Here is a 13623-nt window from a genome sequence, read left to right as displayed (position 1 = left end):
TGCAAGTTGATTATTGTAACTCTATGTTGAGTCTTTTTGCTTCCAGCCAGAAAATAAGGACTAATTATGGATCAAGTGGAAAACATCATTTATGAAAGGTTGGCTGCTTTATGTTTGATTTACAACTCATTTATATAACACCTTTTAACATAATTAAAAATAACATAATAAAATGGCCCAAGGGCATTATAAAACAAGATATGACATTGAGACAGGTAAAGAGACACTAAAGCAGATGACTAAAAGCTTAGGATCTTAAAGGAGGAAAGTGTAGTAGAGGGGCAGAGAGGTTTAGAAAGGGAATTCCAGATCTTGGGCCTAGGCAACCGAAGGTATGGCCGCCAATGGTGGAACGATTTAAATCGGGATGCTAAAAAATTAGAATTAGAGGAGTGCATATATCTAAGAGTGTTATGGGGCTGGAGGAGGTTACAGAGCTAAGAATGGACAAGGTCATGGAGAGATTAGAAAGCAAGAATAAGAATTCAAGAATTGAGGCATTACTAAATTGGGAGCCAATGTAGGTTAGTGAGCACAGGGTGATGAGTCAATGGTACTTGGTGCAAGTTAGGACACAGGCAGGAGAGTTTTGGATGAATCCAAGTTCACAGAGGATGAAATGTGGGAGGCTGGCTGGGAGTGCATTAGAAAAGTTAAGCTAGTGAAAAGAAGGATTTGCATTTATGTAACACCTTTCACAGTCAACAGACATCCCAAAGTGCTTTACTTTTGAAGTGTAGTCCTTGTTGGAAATGCAGCAGCTAATTTGCATACAGCAAACTCCCACAAACAGCAATGTGATAATTACCAGAAAATCTGCTTTTGCGGTGTGGATTGAGAGATAAATACTGGCCGTGGCTCAGGGGATAACTCCCCTGCTCTTTGAAATAGTGCCATGGAATTTTTTTTACGTGCACCTGAGGAGGTAGATGGGTCCTCGGTTTATCACCTCACCTTAAAGATGGCATTTCTGATAGTGCAACACTCCCTCAGCACTGCACTGGAATGTCAGCCTAGATCATGTGCTCAAGTCTTGGGACTTCAACCCACAACCTTCTGACTCAGAGGCAAGAGCGCTACTAACGGAAGCACATTTGGCACAAAAAGATAAAGACAAAACATGAACATAGCAACAAAAATGGACAGAAGGAAAAAAGCCATACAGCTGCTACGCCTTGTGTATCACAATATACACATTTCTCAACCCGCCCGAAAGTCAAAAAATCAGATCAACTCTAGGATTGCTATCTACCATCCACTCTGTACTCTCATGAGTAATAGGAGGAATTCTAAACACTGTACAGATGTTTCCAATTGCAATTATTTGGATACCACTGTTTGGAAAATTCTTCCCCCACAGCTTCAATTTCTGCTCAAGCACCAACTGGCCAAAGGAAAGCTGGAGGGTTTGGATGATTGATAAGGTGGGGTTTAGATGATTGACAGAGTCTGTACCAATTGGAAGCAGGTTACGTCTGATTGATGGAAAACCTGTTTATCTTATTGGCTAAACCGCTCAGAACGTCGACGAATAATTGGCTGCGGACAGGTGATTGACAACGATTTGAGGTTTCTCGGGTGTGGCTCGGACCCTGCCGGGACCTAACTGATTGTCGAACCTGGTGAACGATGACTGAATCTCTTGACGAATTGCTGCTTGAAATGTATAAATAAATTAACAAAAAACATAATCAAGCTTACCTTCATTTTAACTTTTTTAAAACAATAACAAGGACCGGACAACAGAGTTATCCAATCAGTGAAAGGATCTGATTTCACTGACAGCGAAAAGAACCAATCCTGAGGAGACTCTTCCTGCTTCTGTTGACAGTGCCCGAAGTTCGTGATTGATAGGTCGATCGACCAATAGAAAGTTAAAACGTGAGGTTAGGGCACCACCCCTTTATTCGATTGACAACGCGATTATTGAATGACGACAGGGCTAATTATGATTGACAGGAATATTAGCGAATCAGCGATTGGGATTGACGGACAATCCTCGTCCCAGCTCGAGCCGGCCTGCACCCCACTCCGCCCCCACCCTCTGATGAAGTTTTCGCCCATCAGTTGGGGGAATGAATGGGGAGTCGGTGGGTTTCGTTGAGAGATCGCGTGGAGCCGACGGACCGATTTAAAGCGCCCATTTTATTTATGTGTTGTCGGACTGTGTGTTTTTTTTAAATCCCCCACCGGGTTGTGTGTGTGTGCGCGCTTTTTGTTGCTGAGGTGTTGCCGACGGAGACGATGGCTGAGCTGGTGCAGCGCCTGGGCGCCTGTTTCCCGGCCTGTCAGTCCAGCCAGAGCGAGCGGGCTCAGCGCCGGAGGAGCCGGGAGATCGACGCCTTACTGGCCCGGGAGAGGCGCTACGTCCGGCGGTTGGTCAAGATCCTACTGCTCGGGGCCGGCGAGAGCGGCAAAAGCACTTTCCTCAAACAGATGAGGATCATTCACGGCAAAGACTTCGACAGCAAAGCCCTGGAGGAGTTCCGGGACACCATCTTCGAGAATGTTATTAAGGTATCGCAGCAAATACAATGGGTGGGGGAATTACCAAGCTTCTCCTGGTCTTCAGTTATCATTTAGGACTGCGTGATACCCCCTTCACACGGACAGAATTAGTGGGGGCGTTAAGATGATGCTGTGCAGTTGTCCTAATTTTTTTATTGACTTGTAACTTAAGTAAAAAATCGTTTGCAAAGGCTTTTTAAAAAAAAATCTGTGCAGATGTTTTTAAAAACGTAATTCCTATGAAGATGGAGTAAATCACTATTGGCACTTGCCTCTTTTCCTTGCTGAAATTTTTGTGAACATCTGGTTAAAGGCACCCTTTCTGAAGTAGGTCTTGCCAGTGTTTTCCTTTGTGATCAGCTGAAGGAGTGTTAACTCTGCTCTCTCTCTTTATGATGATCAGCTAGCCCAAGGATACAAAGTCCCCAGCGAGTATGCGAAGTAAAAAGTATAAACCTGTACCATACAGTGATTTATTTAACAAGTTGCCTCAATATCAGCTGAAACTATCAATAATGTATTTAATGCACAGTTGGCTTCTGTTGTCATTATAGCATGTTTGGTATTTACTAAATAGGTTATAGATTGAATTACAGATTTACCTATGCTGCGATTCTGATACGGGTGTACATATTTGTTGTTCCTGCAGGCACGCAATTAAATGTTTTGGTTTAGAAGCTAAGGTACATCAAGATGTACAAGATGTATGCCGTATGTTGTTAGATTTTATAATCGGAAGTGTTAGAAGTAGAAAAGGACTTTCCTGCGCTATATTTAGAATATGAGAATACAGTACAGTATACTTTTTACCTGTTACGGAAGGGAAGTACATTATTCTGAGCTTCCGATATTGAATTACAACCCGATTATTTCAATTTTCTGTTGAATTAGTACAAAAACAAAACTCTTAAACGTTGAGTGAATCACATGATGCCATTTTATGAAAAGTCTACATTTATGTTAAGTATTTTCATTTTTTTCAGTTCCTTAATATTTTTGTAGCAAAACCTCCTTTCAATGTATTCTGTAAGTTATAATTTTTGATATGACTTGACAAAAGCCAATCAATTTCCTTTCCTAATTCAGGGAATGGACTGAATATGAATTTCCTCTGGGGTCTGATGACGTTTTCACTTTTGCAGACATGATTTCTGTTTTTGATACCCATAATTTGCAGGTTGAATCGGAGTTTTCACATTTTTAACTGCACTTTGTTAAAGTAGCTATACGTTTAATATTAGTGCATCCTTATATTGAGAAACCCAGGCAAAAGACCGTAGCTCATTGTGTCAGGTACCATAAAGATTGGAAAATGATAAGAAAGAACAGAGTAAATTTGAGAAATATAGGTAGTATAATGCCAGATCTAGATTTTTTAATTCTGTTTATTGTAGAAGGAAAGTTGGGTTTTGATGTTCAAGGGCTGGGGAGAGCTAGGTGGTACAACAGGGTTTTATTTCAACAAAGTGAGATTGCAGGGAAGAGAAGCATGGAGCCACTGATTTATGAGTCAAGTTCTATTTTAATTACATGGGATTCTGAAAAATTTACTGGTGTTTGGGGATCAAATTTTGAAATTTAATCTCCATAAATGGACCTTGCTAATGATCTAGAATAGGGTCATTGAATAATACGGCACAGAGGAAGGCTATTTGGCCTTTCATATTTCTGCTGGCTCTTTGAAAGAGCTATCTGAATACTTCCACTCCACTGCTCTTTTTCCATGGCCCAGAAAATTTTTTTCATCTTGAAATATTTTCCCATTTCGCTTTTGAACGTTTTGTATCTGCCTTTGCTCGTTCCATGCATTTCAGATCATGTCACCTCTGGTTCTTTTGCCAATTACCCTAAATCTGTATCTGCTTCTTGGAACAGTTTCTCCTTATTTATCCGATCAAATCCTTTAATAATTTGAATGCCTCTCCTCTTGACCTTTGCTGCTTTGGTCTTTCAGTGTAACTAAAATCTTTCATCTTGTACCTTTAGTAAATTTCCTCCACACCCTCTCCAAGTTCTTGACATCCTTCCAATAGTGTGATTAAAAAGAGATACACAAGGCTGTGTAAAGGAAATGTAGGCTAACATGCAACAGGCTGTTTGTTGTCTCAGCCCAAGAAAGTGCGAAAGGTGGAAGAGCTTCCACTAATCTGGAAGTAGCCGTGGTAAAATGCCTATTCTAGATCTAAGTTCTGTTAAGGCAAGAAACATGAAAGGGAATCCAAACATTTTGTAGGGAGCTTGAACACGGAAAAAAGGTAAGTTTTCCATTTGAGGCAAACGGAAGTAGTGAGGCTACAAATGTCAAAAGATGAACAACTAGGAGTGAAGCCAATTGAAAAATTGAACCCTTTTCTTATATGAGTAACTAACAGCTATTTCTTTTGATCACATTAAATAAAAGGCCAGACTGGCTGAGGAAAAAAAATCTTCAATATTAATCCATAGCGAAGAAAAACACGTACAGATAAAATTTAGTTTGCTCAGTGACAAAGTTCATTTTTAACAAACTGAACTTCACATGACAATGTTGTGAAAGTACGTAAGGACTAAAGAAAAGAAAATAACTCAAGTTTATGTAGTAAGTCATTGGTGTGGAATAATCTATTGTTTATGGTGCCAAACAGCTGCATCAAGAACAAAAGCAAAAATCTAGCTTTCTTGAGGCTCAGCTGGTAAAAGGCAAAAGATATCTAGAGGGAGTACTTTTTGTTCAATGTATTTAAAAAAAAATTTTTGTTATTAATTTCCTGGATATTTTTGTCAGTTTTCTCACTGTGCTGGAGACCATCATCCATGCCTTTTATTACTTTCTAGGCTTGACCATTCCACCTCCCACCTTGTATCCTCCATAACTTGGCTGTCCGGATACTAACTCTCTCAAAGACCTGTTCACCCATCACTCCTACGTTTTCTGACCTGCACTGGCCCCCAGTCAGACAACGTCTCCTTTTTTAAAAACTCTTCTTGTTTCAAATCCTTCCACGATCTCATCCCTCCACCTCTCAGTAACCTCCTCCAGTCCTATAACCCTCTGAGATCTCTGCATTCCACCAATTCTGGCTTCTTGCGTACCCTGATTTTATTTGCTTTAACATTGTTGGTCTTGCCTCTGTTTGCCTCAGGACCAAGCTCTCTACCTCTCCCTTCTTTTAAGACATTTCTTAAAATCAACCTCTTTGACTAAGGCTCTGGCTAGCTGTCCCAATTCCTCATTAGGTAGGTCGGTGTCAAATCTGTTTTGACGATGCTCCTGTGAAGCACCTTGGCAAGTTTTGCTGCAATAAAAGTGCCCTATAAATGCAGGTTGTCATGTACAGTAGGCTGTCCCCCAGGTGGAATCCCTAGTCTTTATTGAGTTAGATAATCTCAACCAGGGAAGAGTTTCAACATTTTTTTTACAGCATCTCTCGGTTTGGGAATGAAAAATCATCCAGAGGTCCTTTTTAATTGTTATGATGCAAAGTATGTGCGCATTTCTACATAGGAACGTTGGGTGAGAACATGGTCTGGCTTAGCTGTGGCACTCCTGTGTAAGTGTGTAGATGACGAATGACCACTTCAGCAAGGTGTGATAGGGCACATGATTCCATTGAAATTTTTAATTCTTTATTGGAGGGAGGAAAAGAGAATCTCAGTCCCCATTTGCCACCATTTGTTGTTGCAATAAATTCTGAATTTTGTAGTGAGTTGCTTTCACCTTGAATGGAGGCATTTTTGGGATTGTTGATGAAATAAGTTTGAAGGGTTGAAATGTATAGAGTCATAGAGGTCTACAGCACAGAAAAAGGCCCTTTGGCCCATTGAATCCACCGGTCAAACAAGTACCTAACTATTCTGATCCCATTTTCCAGCACGAGGCCCATAGCCTTGTATGCCATGGCATCGCAAGTGCACATCCAAATACTTCTTAAATGTTATGAGGGTTTCTGCCTCTACCACCCTTTCAGGCAGTGAGTTCCAGATTCCCACCACCCTCGGGGTGAAAATATTCTTCCTCACATGCCTTCTAAACCTCCTGCCCCTTACCTTAAATCTATGCCCCCTGGTTATTGATCCCTCCACCAAAGGGAAAAGTTCCTTCCTGCCGACCCTATCTATGCCCCTCATAATTTTATATACCTCAATCATGTCCCCCCTCAATCTTCTCTGCTCCAAGGAAAATAACCCCAGTCTATCCAATCTCTCCTCATAACTAAAACTGTTCAGCCCAGGCAACATCCTGGTAAATCTCCTCTGCATTCTCTCTAGTGCAATCACATCTTTACTATAATGCGGATTCCAGAACTGCATGCAATACTCTAGCTGTGGCCTAACCAGCATCTTATACAGTTCCAGCATAACCTCCCTGCTCTTATATTCTATGCCTCAGCTAATAAAGGCAAGTATCCCATATGCCTTCTTAACCACCTTATCTACCTGTCCCACTGTCTTAAGGGACTGCTGGACATGCACACCAAGGTCCCCCTGATTCTCGGTACTTCCCAGGGTCCTACCATTCGTCGTGTATTCCTGTGCCTTGTTTGCCCTGCCCAAATGCATCACCTCACACTTATCTGGGTTAAATTCATTTGCCACTGATCAGCCCATCTGACCAGCCCGTCTATATCCTCCTGTAATCTAAGGCTATCCTCCTCACTATTTACCACCCCACCGATTTTTGTGTCAACCACAAACTTACTGATAACCCTCCTACATTCAAGTCTAAATCGTTTATATGTACCACAAACAGCAGGGGACCCAACACCGATCCTTGTGGGACCCCACTGGACACAGGCATCCAGTCACAAAAACACCCCTCCACCATCACCCTCTGTTTCCTGCCACTCAGCCAATTCTGGATCCAATTTGCCAAATTGCTTTGGCTCCCATGGGCTCTTACCTTCGTTATCAGTCTCCCATGCGAGACCTTATCAAAAGCCTTGGTGAAGTCCAAGTAGACTACGTCAAATGCATTGCCCTCATCTACACACCTGGTCACCTCCTTGAAAAATTCAATCAGATTGGTCAGACATGACCCTTAACAAAACCATGCTGACTGTCCTTGATTAATCCCTGTCTGATGAAATACAATTTATTCTGACAAGATCTCTGTGTTTACAAGTTTTCCACTTTCATCTTTGCTTTTCATGTTCTGTTACCCTTGTTACAAACGAGGCATTTTCACCAACTGAAAGAGAAACTCTCACCCTTATAGTTTTGTTGCAAGAAAAAGATTTTAGTAGTTTCCAGATCCATGCTAATGCAAGTTCATCAAAACTCTAGAACCATTTATAGTTTAGTCCTAATCAATTTAACTAAACATGCAGTGTTTAATAACAGATCTTGATGCGTGTAATCTTGTAGCCTCACTGTTATCTTGAGTTGATGTATTTTACTTTATGCAGTCAATCAGCTGTGAATTTTTCTCCTCCTGTGAAAAATTAGGACAATATCTTTTAAAGGAAACGTCCAGTTTAATTTTCAAAGGCCTATTAATTTTAAGTTGGTCTATTTTCAACTTTTAACCTACAAAGGTTAACATCTTTCTTGACTTTTGGATATGGGCAATGCAGTCATAGCAATCGTTGTAGCTCAAACTTAGTTGCTCTGAGAATGTGGTGGTGAACCTTCTCCTTTGATCATTGGAGTTGTTGTGATGATGATGATGATGTTTGGGTAGGGAATTCCAGAATACTGACTGAAGCAATGGCAACATTTATCCAAGTCAGGATGTTTGTGCCTTGGAGGTGATCATTTTCTCACAGCCTTACTGTTCTTGTTCTTGATGATAGAAGTTGCAGAGGAAGGAGGTTCTGTCAAAGTGGTTTTGGTGAGTAGCTACCTTGCATCCTGTAGATAGTACATATTGCAGCAATTGTATACTGGTTGTGGCTATTGTGTCCAGTGGCAGAGCAGTAGTTGAATGAACTGCTCTGACCTGGACCGTTTTGAGATTCCTTAGTGTTATTGTGGCTATACCCATCAGGTGAGACTTTTAGGGGTCAGGAGGTGAGCCACTAATTGAGGAGTACCCAGCTGAGCCCTGCTTCTCTAGCTATGGTGTAGATTTGGGCGGCCTGCAGGATGTTAACAGTGAAGGGCTTGATGATGGTGATGCTTTTCAAGATGATGGGGAAATAATGACTTTCTCTTGATTTTGAGATGCTCTTTAACTGGCAGTGGTGTGGCATGAATATTAACTGCCACTTGGCAGCCCAAGTCTGGATGTTGTTAAGATCCTTACTTTAGGATGGTGGGAGCTCCCTTTCTTATTGCACTGGAATTGTCATCAAATAGCCCCACCTCATACCATATAATGGAGGGAAGGTTAGTAATGAAATAGCGTAAGATGCTTCCCTGGGGAAATCTTGCATACCTGAGTCTATGCCCTTGAACAGCCATGACTACCTTTTTAAATTTTTAAAAATTCATTTCAGGGCTTGTGGGCTTTGCTGGCTTGGCCAGCATTTATTGCCCATCCCTAATTGTCCTTGAGAAGGTCATGGTCAGCTGCCTTCTTGAACCACTGCAGTCCATGTGGTGTAGGTACACCCACAGTGCTGCTTGGAAGGGAGTTCCAGGACTTTGACCCAATGGCTGTTGGAAAACAGTGAAAGAACAATGATATAGTTCCAAGTCTGGATGGTGTGGCTTGGAGGGAACCTTGCAGGTGGTGGTGTTTCCATGTATCTGCTGCCCTTGCCCTTCTATGGGGCTAGAGGTCATGGGTTTGGAAGGTGCTGTCAAAGGAGGCTTGACAAGATGTTGAAGTTCATCTTGTATATGGTCACATTGCTGTCACTGCATTGGTGATAGATGGGGTGCCAATCAAGGTGGCTGCTTTGTCCTAGATGGTGTCTAGCTTATTCAGTGTTGTTGGAGCTGCAGTCATCTAGACAAGTGGAGAGTATTCCATCACACTCCTTTGCATCAGCCTTTTGACCCCTGTTGACTTCAGTTTTGCTAGGGCTCCTTGATGCCATATTCGGTCGATTGCCTCGATATCTCTGCTCTCCTCTTGTGTCCATGTCTGGATCAAGGTTGGGATAAGGTCTAGAGCTGAGTGCTTCTGATGGAACATGAACTAGGCATTAGTGAACAGGTTATTGGTGAGTTGTTGCTTGATAAAATGACCCCTCCATCACTTTACTGATTGGGAGGAGGCTAATTTTGTGGTAATTGTCATTTTTTTTTGAAGGAGAAAAGGGTAGGGAAGGTGACTTTCAATGTCTCTATCCTAATGGCCTCTTTCCCCCATCAAAATGTTTAAGCGCTTTTTTTCCCCCATGCAGAGGAAATTTCAACAATGTTTGAGCCTCTAGTATCATAGTTGTTATAGATCTATTCATCCCCTTTTATTGAATAGTTCTGTAGGGTCCAGAAGTGTTAAGAAATTAGATGATAGTCAACTGTTATGTACTTTTTAAATTCTCCTTGGAGATTCCTATTTGGTAGAAAGCAGAGAGTCGGGATAAATGGGTCTTTTTCTGGATGGCAAGCTGTAACCAGTGCTATAGCTAAATTTGCAGATGACACCAAAATAGGTGGGAAAGTAAGTTGCAATGAAGAAATAAGAAATTTACAAATGGATATATTTGGCAGATTGTTTTTAACGTGAATAAGTGTGAGGTTATCCATTTTGGTCGGAAGAATAAAAAGGTGACTTATTATTTAAATTGAGAGAAACTTCAGAATGCTTCAGTGCAGAAGGATCTGGGTGTCCTTGTGCATGAATCGCTGAAAGCTAGTATGCAGGTACAGCAGGTAATAAGGAAGGCAAATGGAATTTTGGCATTTATTGCTAAAGGAATAGAGCATAAAAATAGGGAAGTATTGTTGTAACTGTACAAGGCAGAGACTGTATTGTGCACAGTTTTGGTCCCCTTATTTGAGGAAGGATGTAGTTGCATTGGAGGCGTTCAGAGGAAGTTCACTGGATTGATTCCAGAGATGCAGGGCTTGTCTTATGCGGAGACATTGAGCAGTTTAGGCCTATACTCACTAGAGTTTAGAAGGATGAGAGGAGATCTGATTGAGGTATATAAAGTAGATGTGGAGTGGATGTTTCCCTTGTGGGGCATTCTAGAATGAGAGGCCATAGTTTTAGGCTAAGGGGTGGTAGATTTGAATCAGAGATGAGGAGGAATTACTTTTCTCAAAGGGTCGTGAATCCGTGGAATTCATTACCTCAGAGTGCAGTGGATGCTGGGACGCTGAGTAAATTTAAGGAGGCGATAGACAGATTTTAAATTAGTAACGGGTTGAAAGGTTATGGGGAGAAGGCGGGAAATTGGAGTTGAGGCCGAATTGAGATCAGCCATGATTGTATTGAATGGCGGGGCAAGCTCGAGGGGCTGTATTGCCTACTTCTGCTCCTAGTTCTTATGATCTTATGGTATGTTAGACTAGAATAATTCCATTGCTTGCTGAATCCTTTTGAAGTAATTTGTTGAATGGGTCCTGTAGCTCAGAGGCTGTCAGATGAATTAGAAACCAAAAAAAGTAGGCCTGCAGCCTGCTTTGACAATAATACCAAAAAAAATTTCTCAAGGTAAAAAGATTTTTGCCTAACTAGATTTAAGGGGTGTAGGATGGGGAGGAGAATGAAACTCTTAACATTAAAAGCAGTCCTTTTTCTTCAGCCTTCCCATGGTTTTATTTCTCCTTTTTAAATGGTCTCAAGAAGGTTAAGGTGATGCATTTTTCCTGAAATTTCATTACTGTTTTTGAGTGACGATTTAGGACTCACTTCTATTGCTTATGGCTCAGTGAAAAGTTATGTGGCTTAAAGCAGCCCCAAAGTTAAGTCAGATGCTGTGCCTGAAGACTTCCAAGGCCTACCTAGAGATGTGACTTTTATCTGCCAATGGCATCCATAGTAGAAGCAGAGTTCAAAATACATGGGGCATGGGCGAATTTGCCCTTGAAACCTCTCAAATAGCATGCGAAAAATCGAAAGACGGGTGAAAAGTTCAAAATATTGATAAGAAAGGTCGCCTGTATGTATTTTGATTGGAGGAGTAGTGAGTGTGGGCGAGACAGAATCTGTGTGCAGCAGCTTCTCTAGTCACAGATTCTGTCTCCTGTGCTCACTGCTCCAGCTCCTCCAATCACAGGTTCTCTCCCACCTGATCTTGTTGCTCCTCCAGACACATACTCTGATTGGAGGAGCAGCAAAACAGGAGAGAGGGGACCTGTGATTGGAGCAGCTGAAGCAGTTATTCTGTCCAGTCCCGCAGCCATGAAGGAGACTTTCGGCTACACCATTTCCAAGGATGTGATTGCATTGGAGGGGGCGCAGAGGAGATTCACCAGGATGTTGCCTGGGATGAAACATTTAAGTTATGAAGAGAGGTTGGATAGACTTGGGTTGTTTTCGTTGGAGCAGAGAAGACTGAGGGGATGACCTGATTGAGGTGTACAAGGTTATAAGGGGCATGGAAGGGTGGATAGGGAGCAGCTGTTCCCCTTAGTTGAAGGGTCAGTCACAAGGGGGCATAAGTTCAAGGTGAGGGGCAGGAGGTTTAGGGGGGATGTGAGGAAAAACTTTTTTACCCAGAGGGTGGTGACGGTCTGGAATGCACTGCCTGGGAGGGTGGTGGAGGCGGGTTGCCTCACACTCTTTAAAAAGTACCTGGATGAGCACTTGGCATGTCATAACATTCAAGGCTATGGGCCAAGTGCTGGTAAATGGGATTAGGTAGGTAGGTCAGGTGTTTCTCACGTGTCGGTGCAGACTCGATGGACTGAAGGGCTTCTTCTGCACTGTGATTTTCTGTGATTCTGTGAATTGTGTTGAGCGGCAGCCAAGGAGATGAAGCCAAAAATGAAAAAAGAGGTCGGAGGAGGCGCCTGGAAACCGAGTGACGAGGCTGGAAGCAGGGCCCTGGGGAGCCTCCACTCAGCCTCGCACCAGCATGGACCCAGCTGCCATCTGCACAGATATGGCTGGGGTTCTTGGCTGACCTTTCACTTTTTTGCAGTGGCAGAGCCTGGATGAGTTTGCAGGATGTAGTTTTGAAGAGAGGTGAGAAATGGAGAAACTTTGAGGGTTGGGATCTGGGTTTGGTGCCATTCGTTATCTGATGATTAGCTTGGTGCTGCAGCATCGATTTTGTTATGACGTGGCAGATGATGTGTGCTGGTTGGACCAAATTCAGGAGGGAAACTTGGTTGCGCTATTACAACGGTTTTGCAATTTGTTTATTACGAGATGTGAGCACTGAATTCAGAAGTAATAAGTCCGCCAAGATCTTTAGAGATTTTTTAAAAAATAAATTAAAATATTTATTAACAAAATAAAAGATTTCAAGCATATACATAAGACTACAATTACTACTATAATAGTAATGCCTAAAATTCCTAATTAACCTGACCCTCAGTTACCTTTAAGGCAACGGTCCAAAATAGATTTTGGATTTAAAGCAAACTCAGCAAGTTAACACAATACCCTGGGCAGTGGAATTCCAAATGGCTTTTCCCCAACTTCAGTTTCAGTGGACAGCAGACTTATGCACAAATGCTGGAGGCTTCATTAAGGCTATTTCACACACTCCTGTTAAATATTACATGGCCTTCTAACACACAACCTTTCATTCTCCTTTATATTTGTTTCTCTCTTAATATGTAAAGTCTGTTGTTCCATATATCTTTGAAACTGTATCTTCCTCATAATATAAAAACTTTCATGTTGCCACTATATATTGTCAATAACCTTTGGGGAAAAATAAACACATTCCTTAGTCTTGCTTATTTGGCTAGTTGTAAACAGACTAAGATCCCTTTGAAATCCAAATCTTTATTTATCTAAAAATGCAAATTCTCTTCACACCTTGCATGCTAAGCCAGCATCCATGTTTACTCATTAGCATATCAAGCACCTAGCTTCTTTTGATGATTTTGAACTTGCAGTCTACTTGACTTCAGATGTAATTAAATCACACACAGACCCAACTATACCTATCCCATGAACCTACTTCACAATAAACCAGAAAAAATATTATGAAAATTATTATACTTTCATCACAATTTGTTTATATCCCCCTTGTTGCACATTTGGACCATTGGAAGTCAGTATCCTGATGTCTTCAGCATTCACTTTAAATGGCAATATTGAGGTGAAAACAACTTGAAATT

The 13623-nt window shown here is 41.7% G+C and overlaps 1 protein-coding gene across 1 annotated transcript in view; it reads left to right on the top strand.

Moving 5' to 3' along the window:
- Positions 1 to 2048: 2048 nt before the first annotated feature.
- Positions 2049 to 13623, top strand: part of gna12a (guanine nucleotide binding protein (G protein) alpha 12a) — a 94065-nt gene continuing 82490 nt past the window's right edge. Inside the window, exon 1 of the mRNA XM_078558596.1 lies at positions 2049 to 2517. Within this exon, the coding sequence (XP_078414722.1) occupies positions 2245 to 2517 (273 nt within the window). The 5' untranslated portion in view covers positions 2049 to 2244. The remainder of the gene's footprint in view (positions 2518 to 13623) is intronic.

This window comes from Cetorhinus maximus, chromosome 15 (assembly GCF_964194155.1).
Source record: "Cetorhinus maximus chromosome 15, sCetMax3.hap1.1, whole genome shotgun sequence".
Taxonomy (NCBI): Eukaryota; Metazoa; Chordata; class Chondrichthyes; order Lamniformes; family Cetorhinidae; genus Cetorhinus; species Cetorhinus maximus.
Note: the sequence above shows the minus strand (reverse complement) of the source record. Positions and strands in the feature narration are given on the sequence as shown.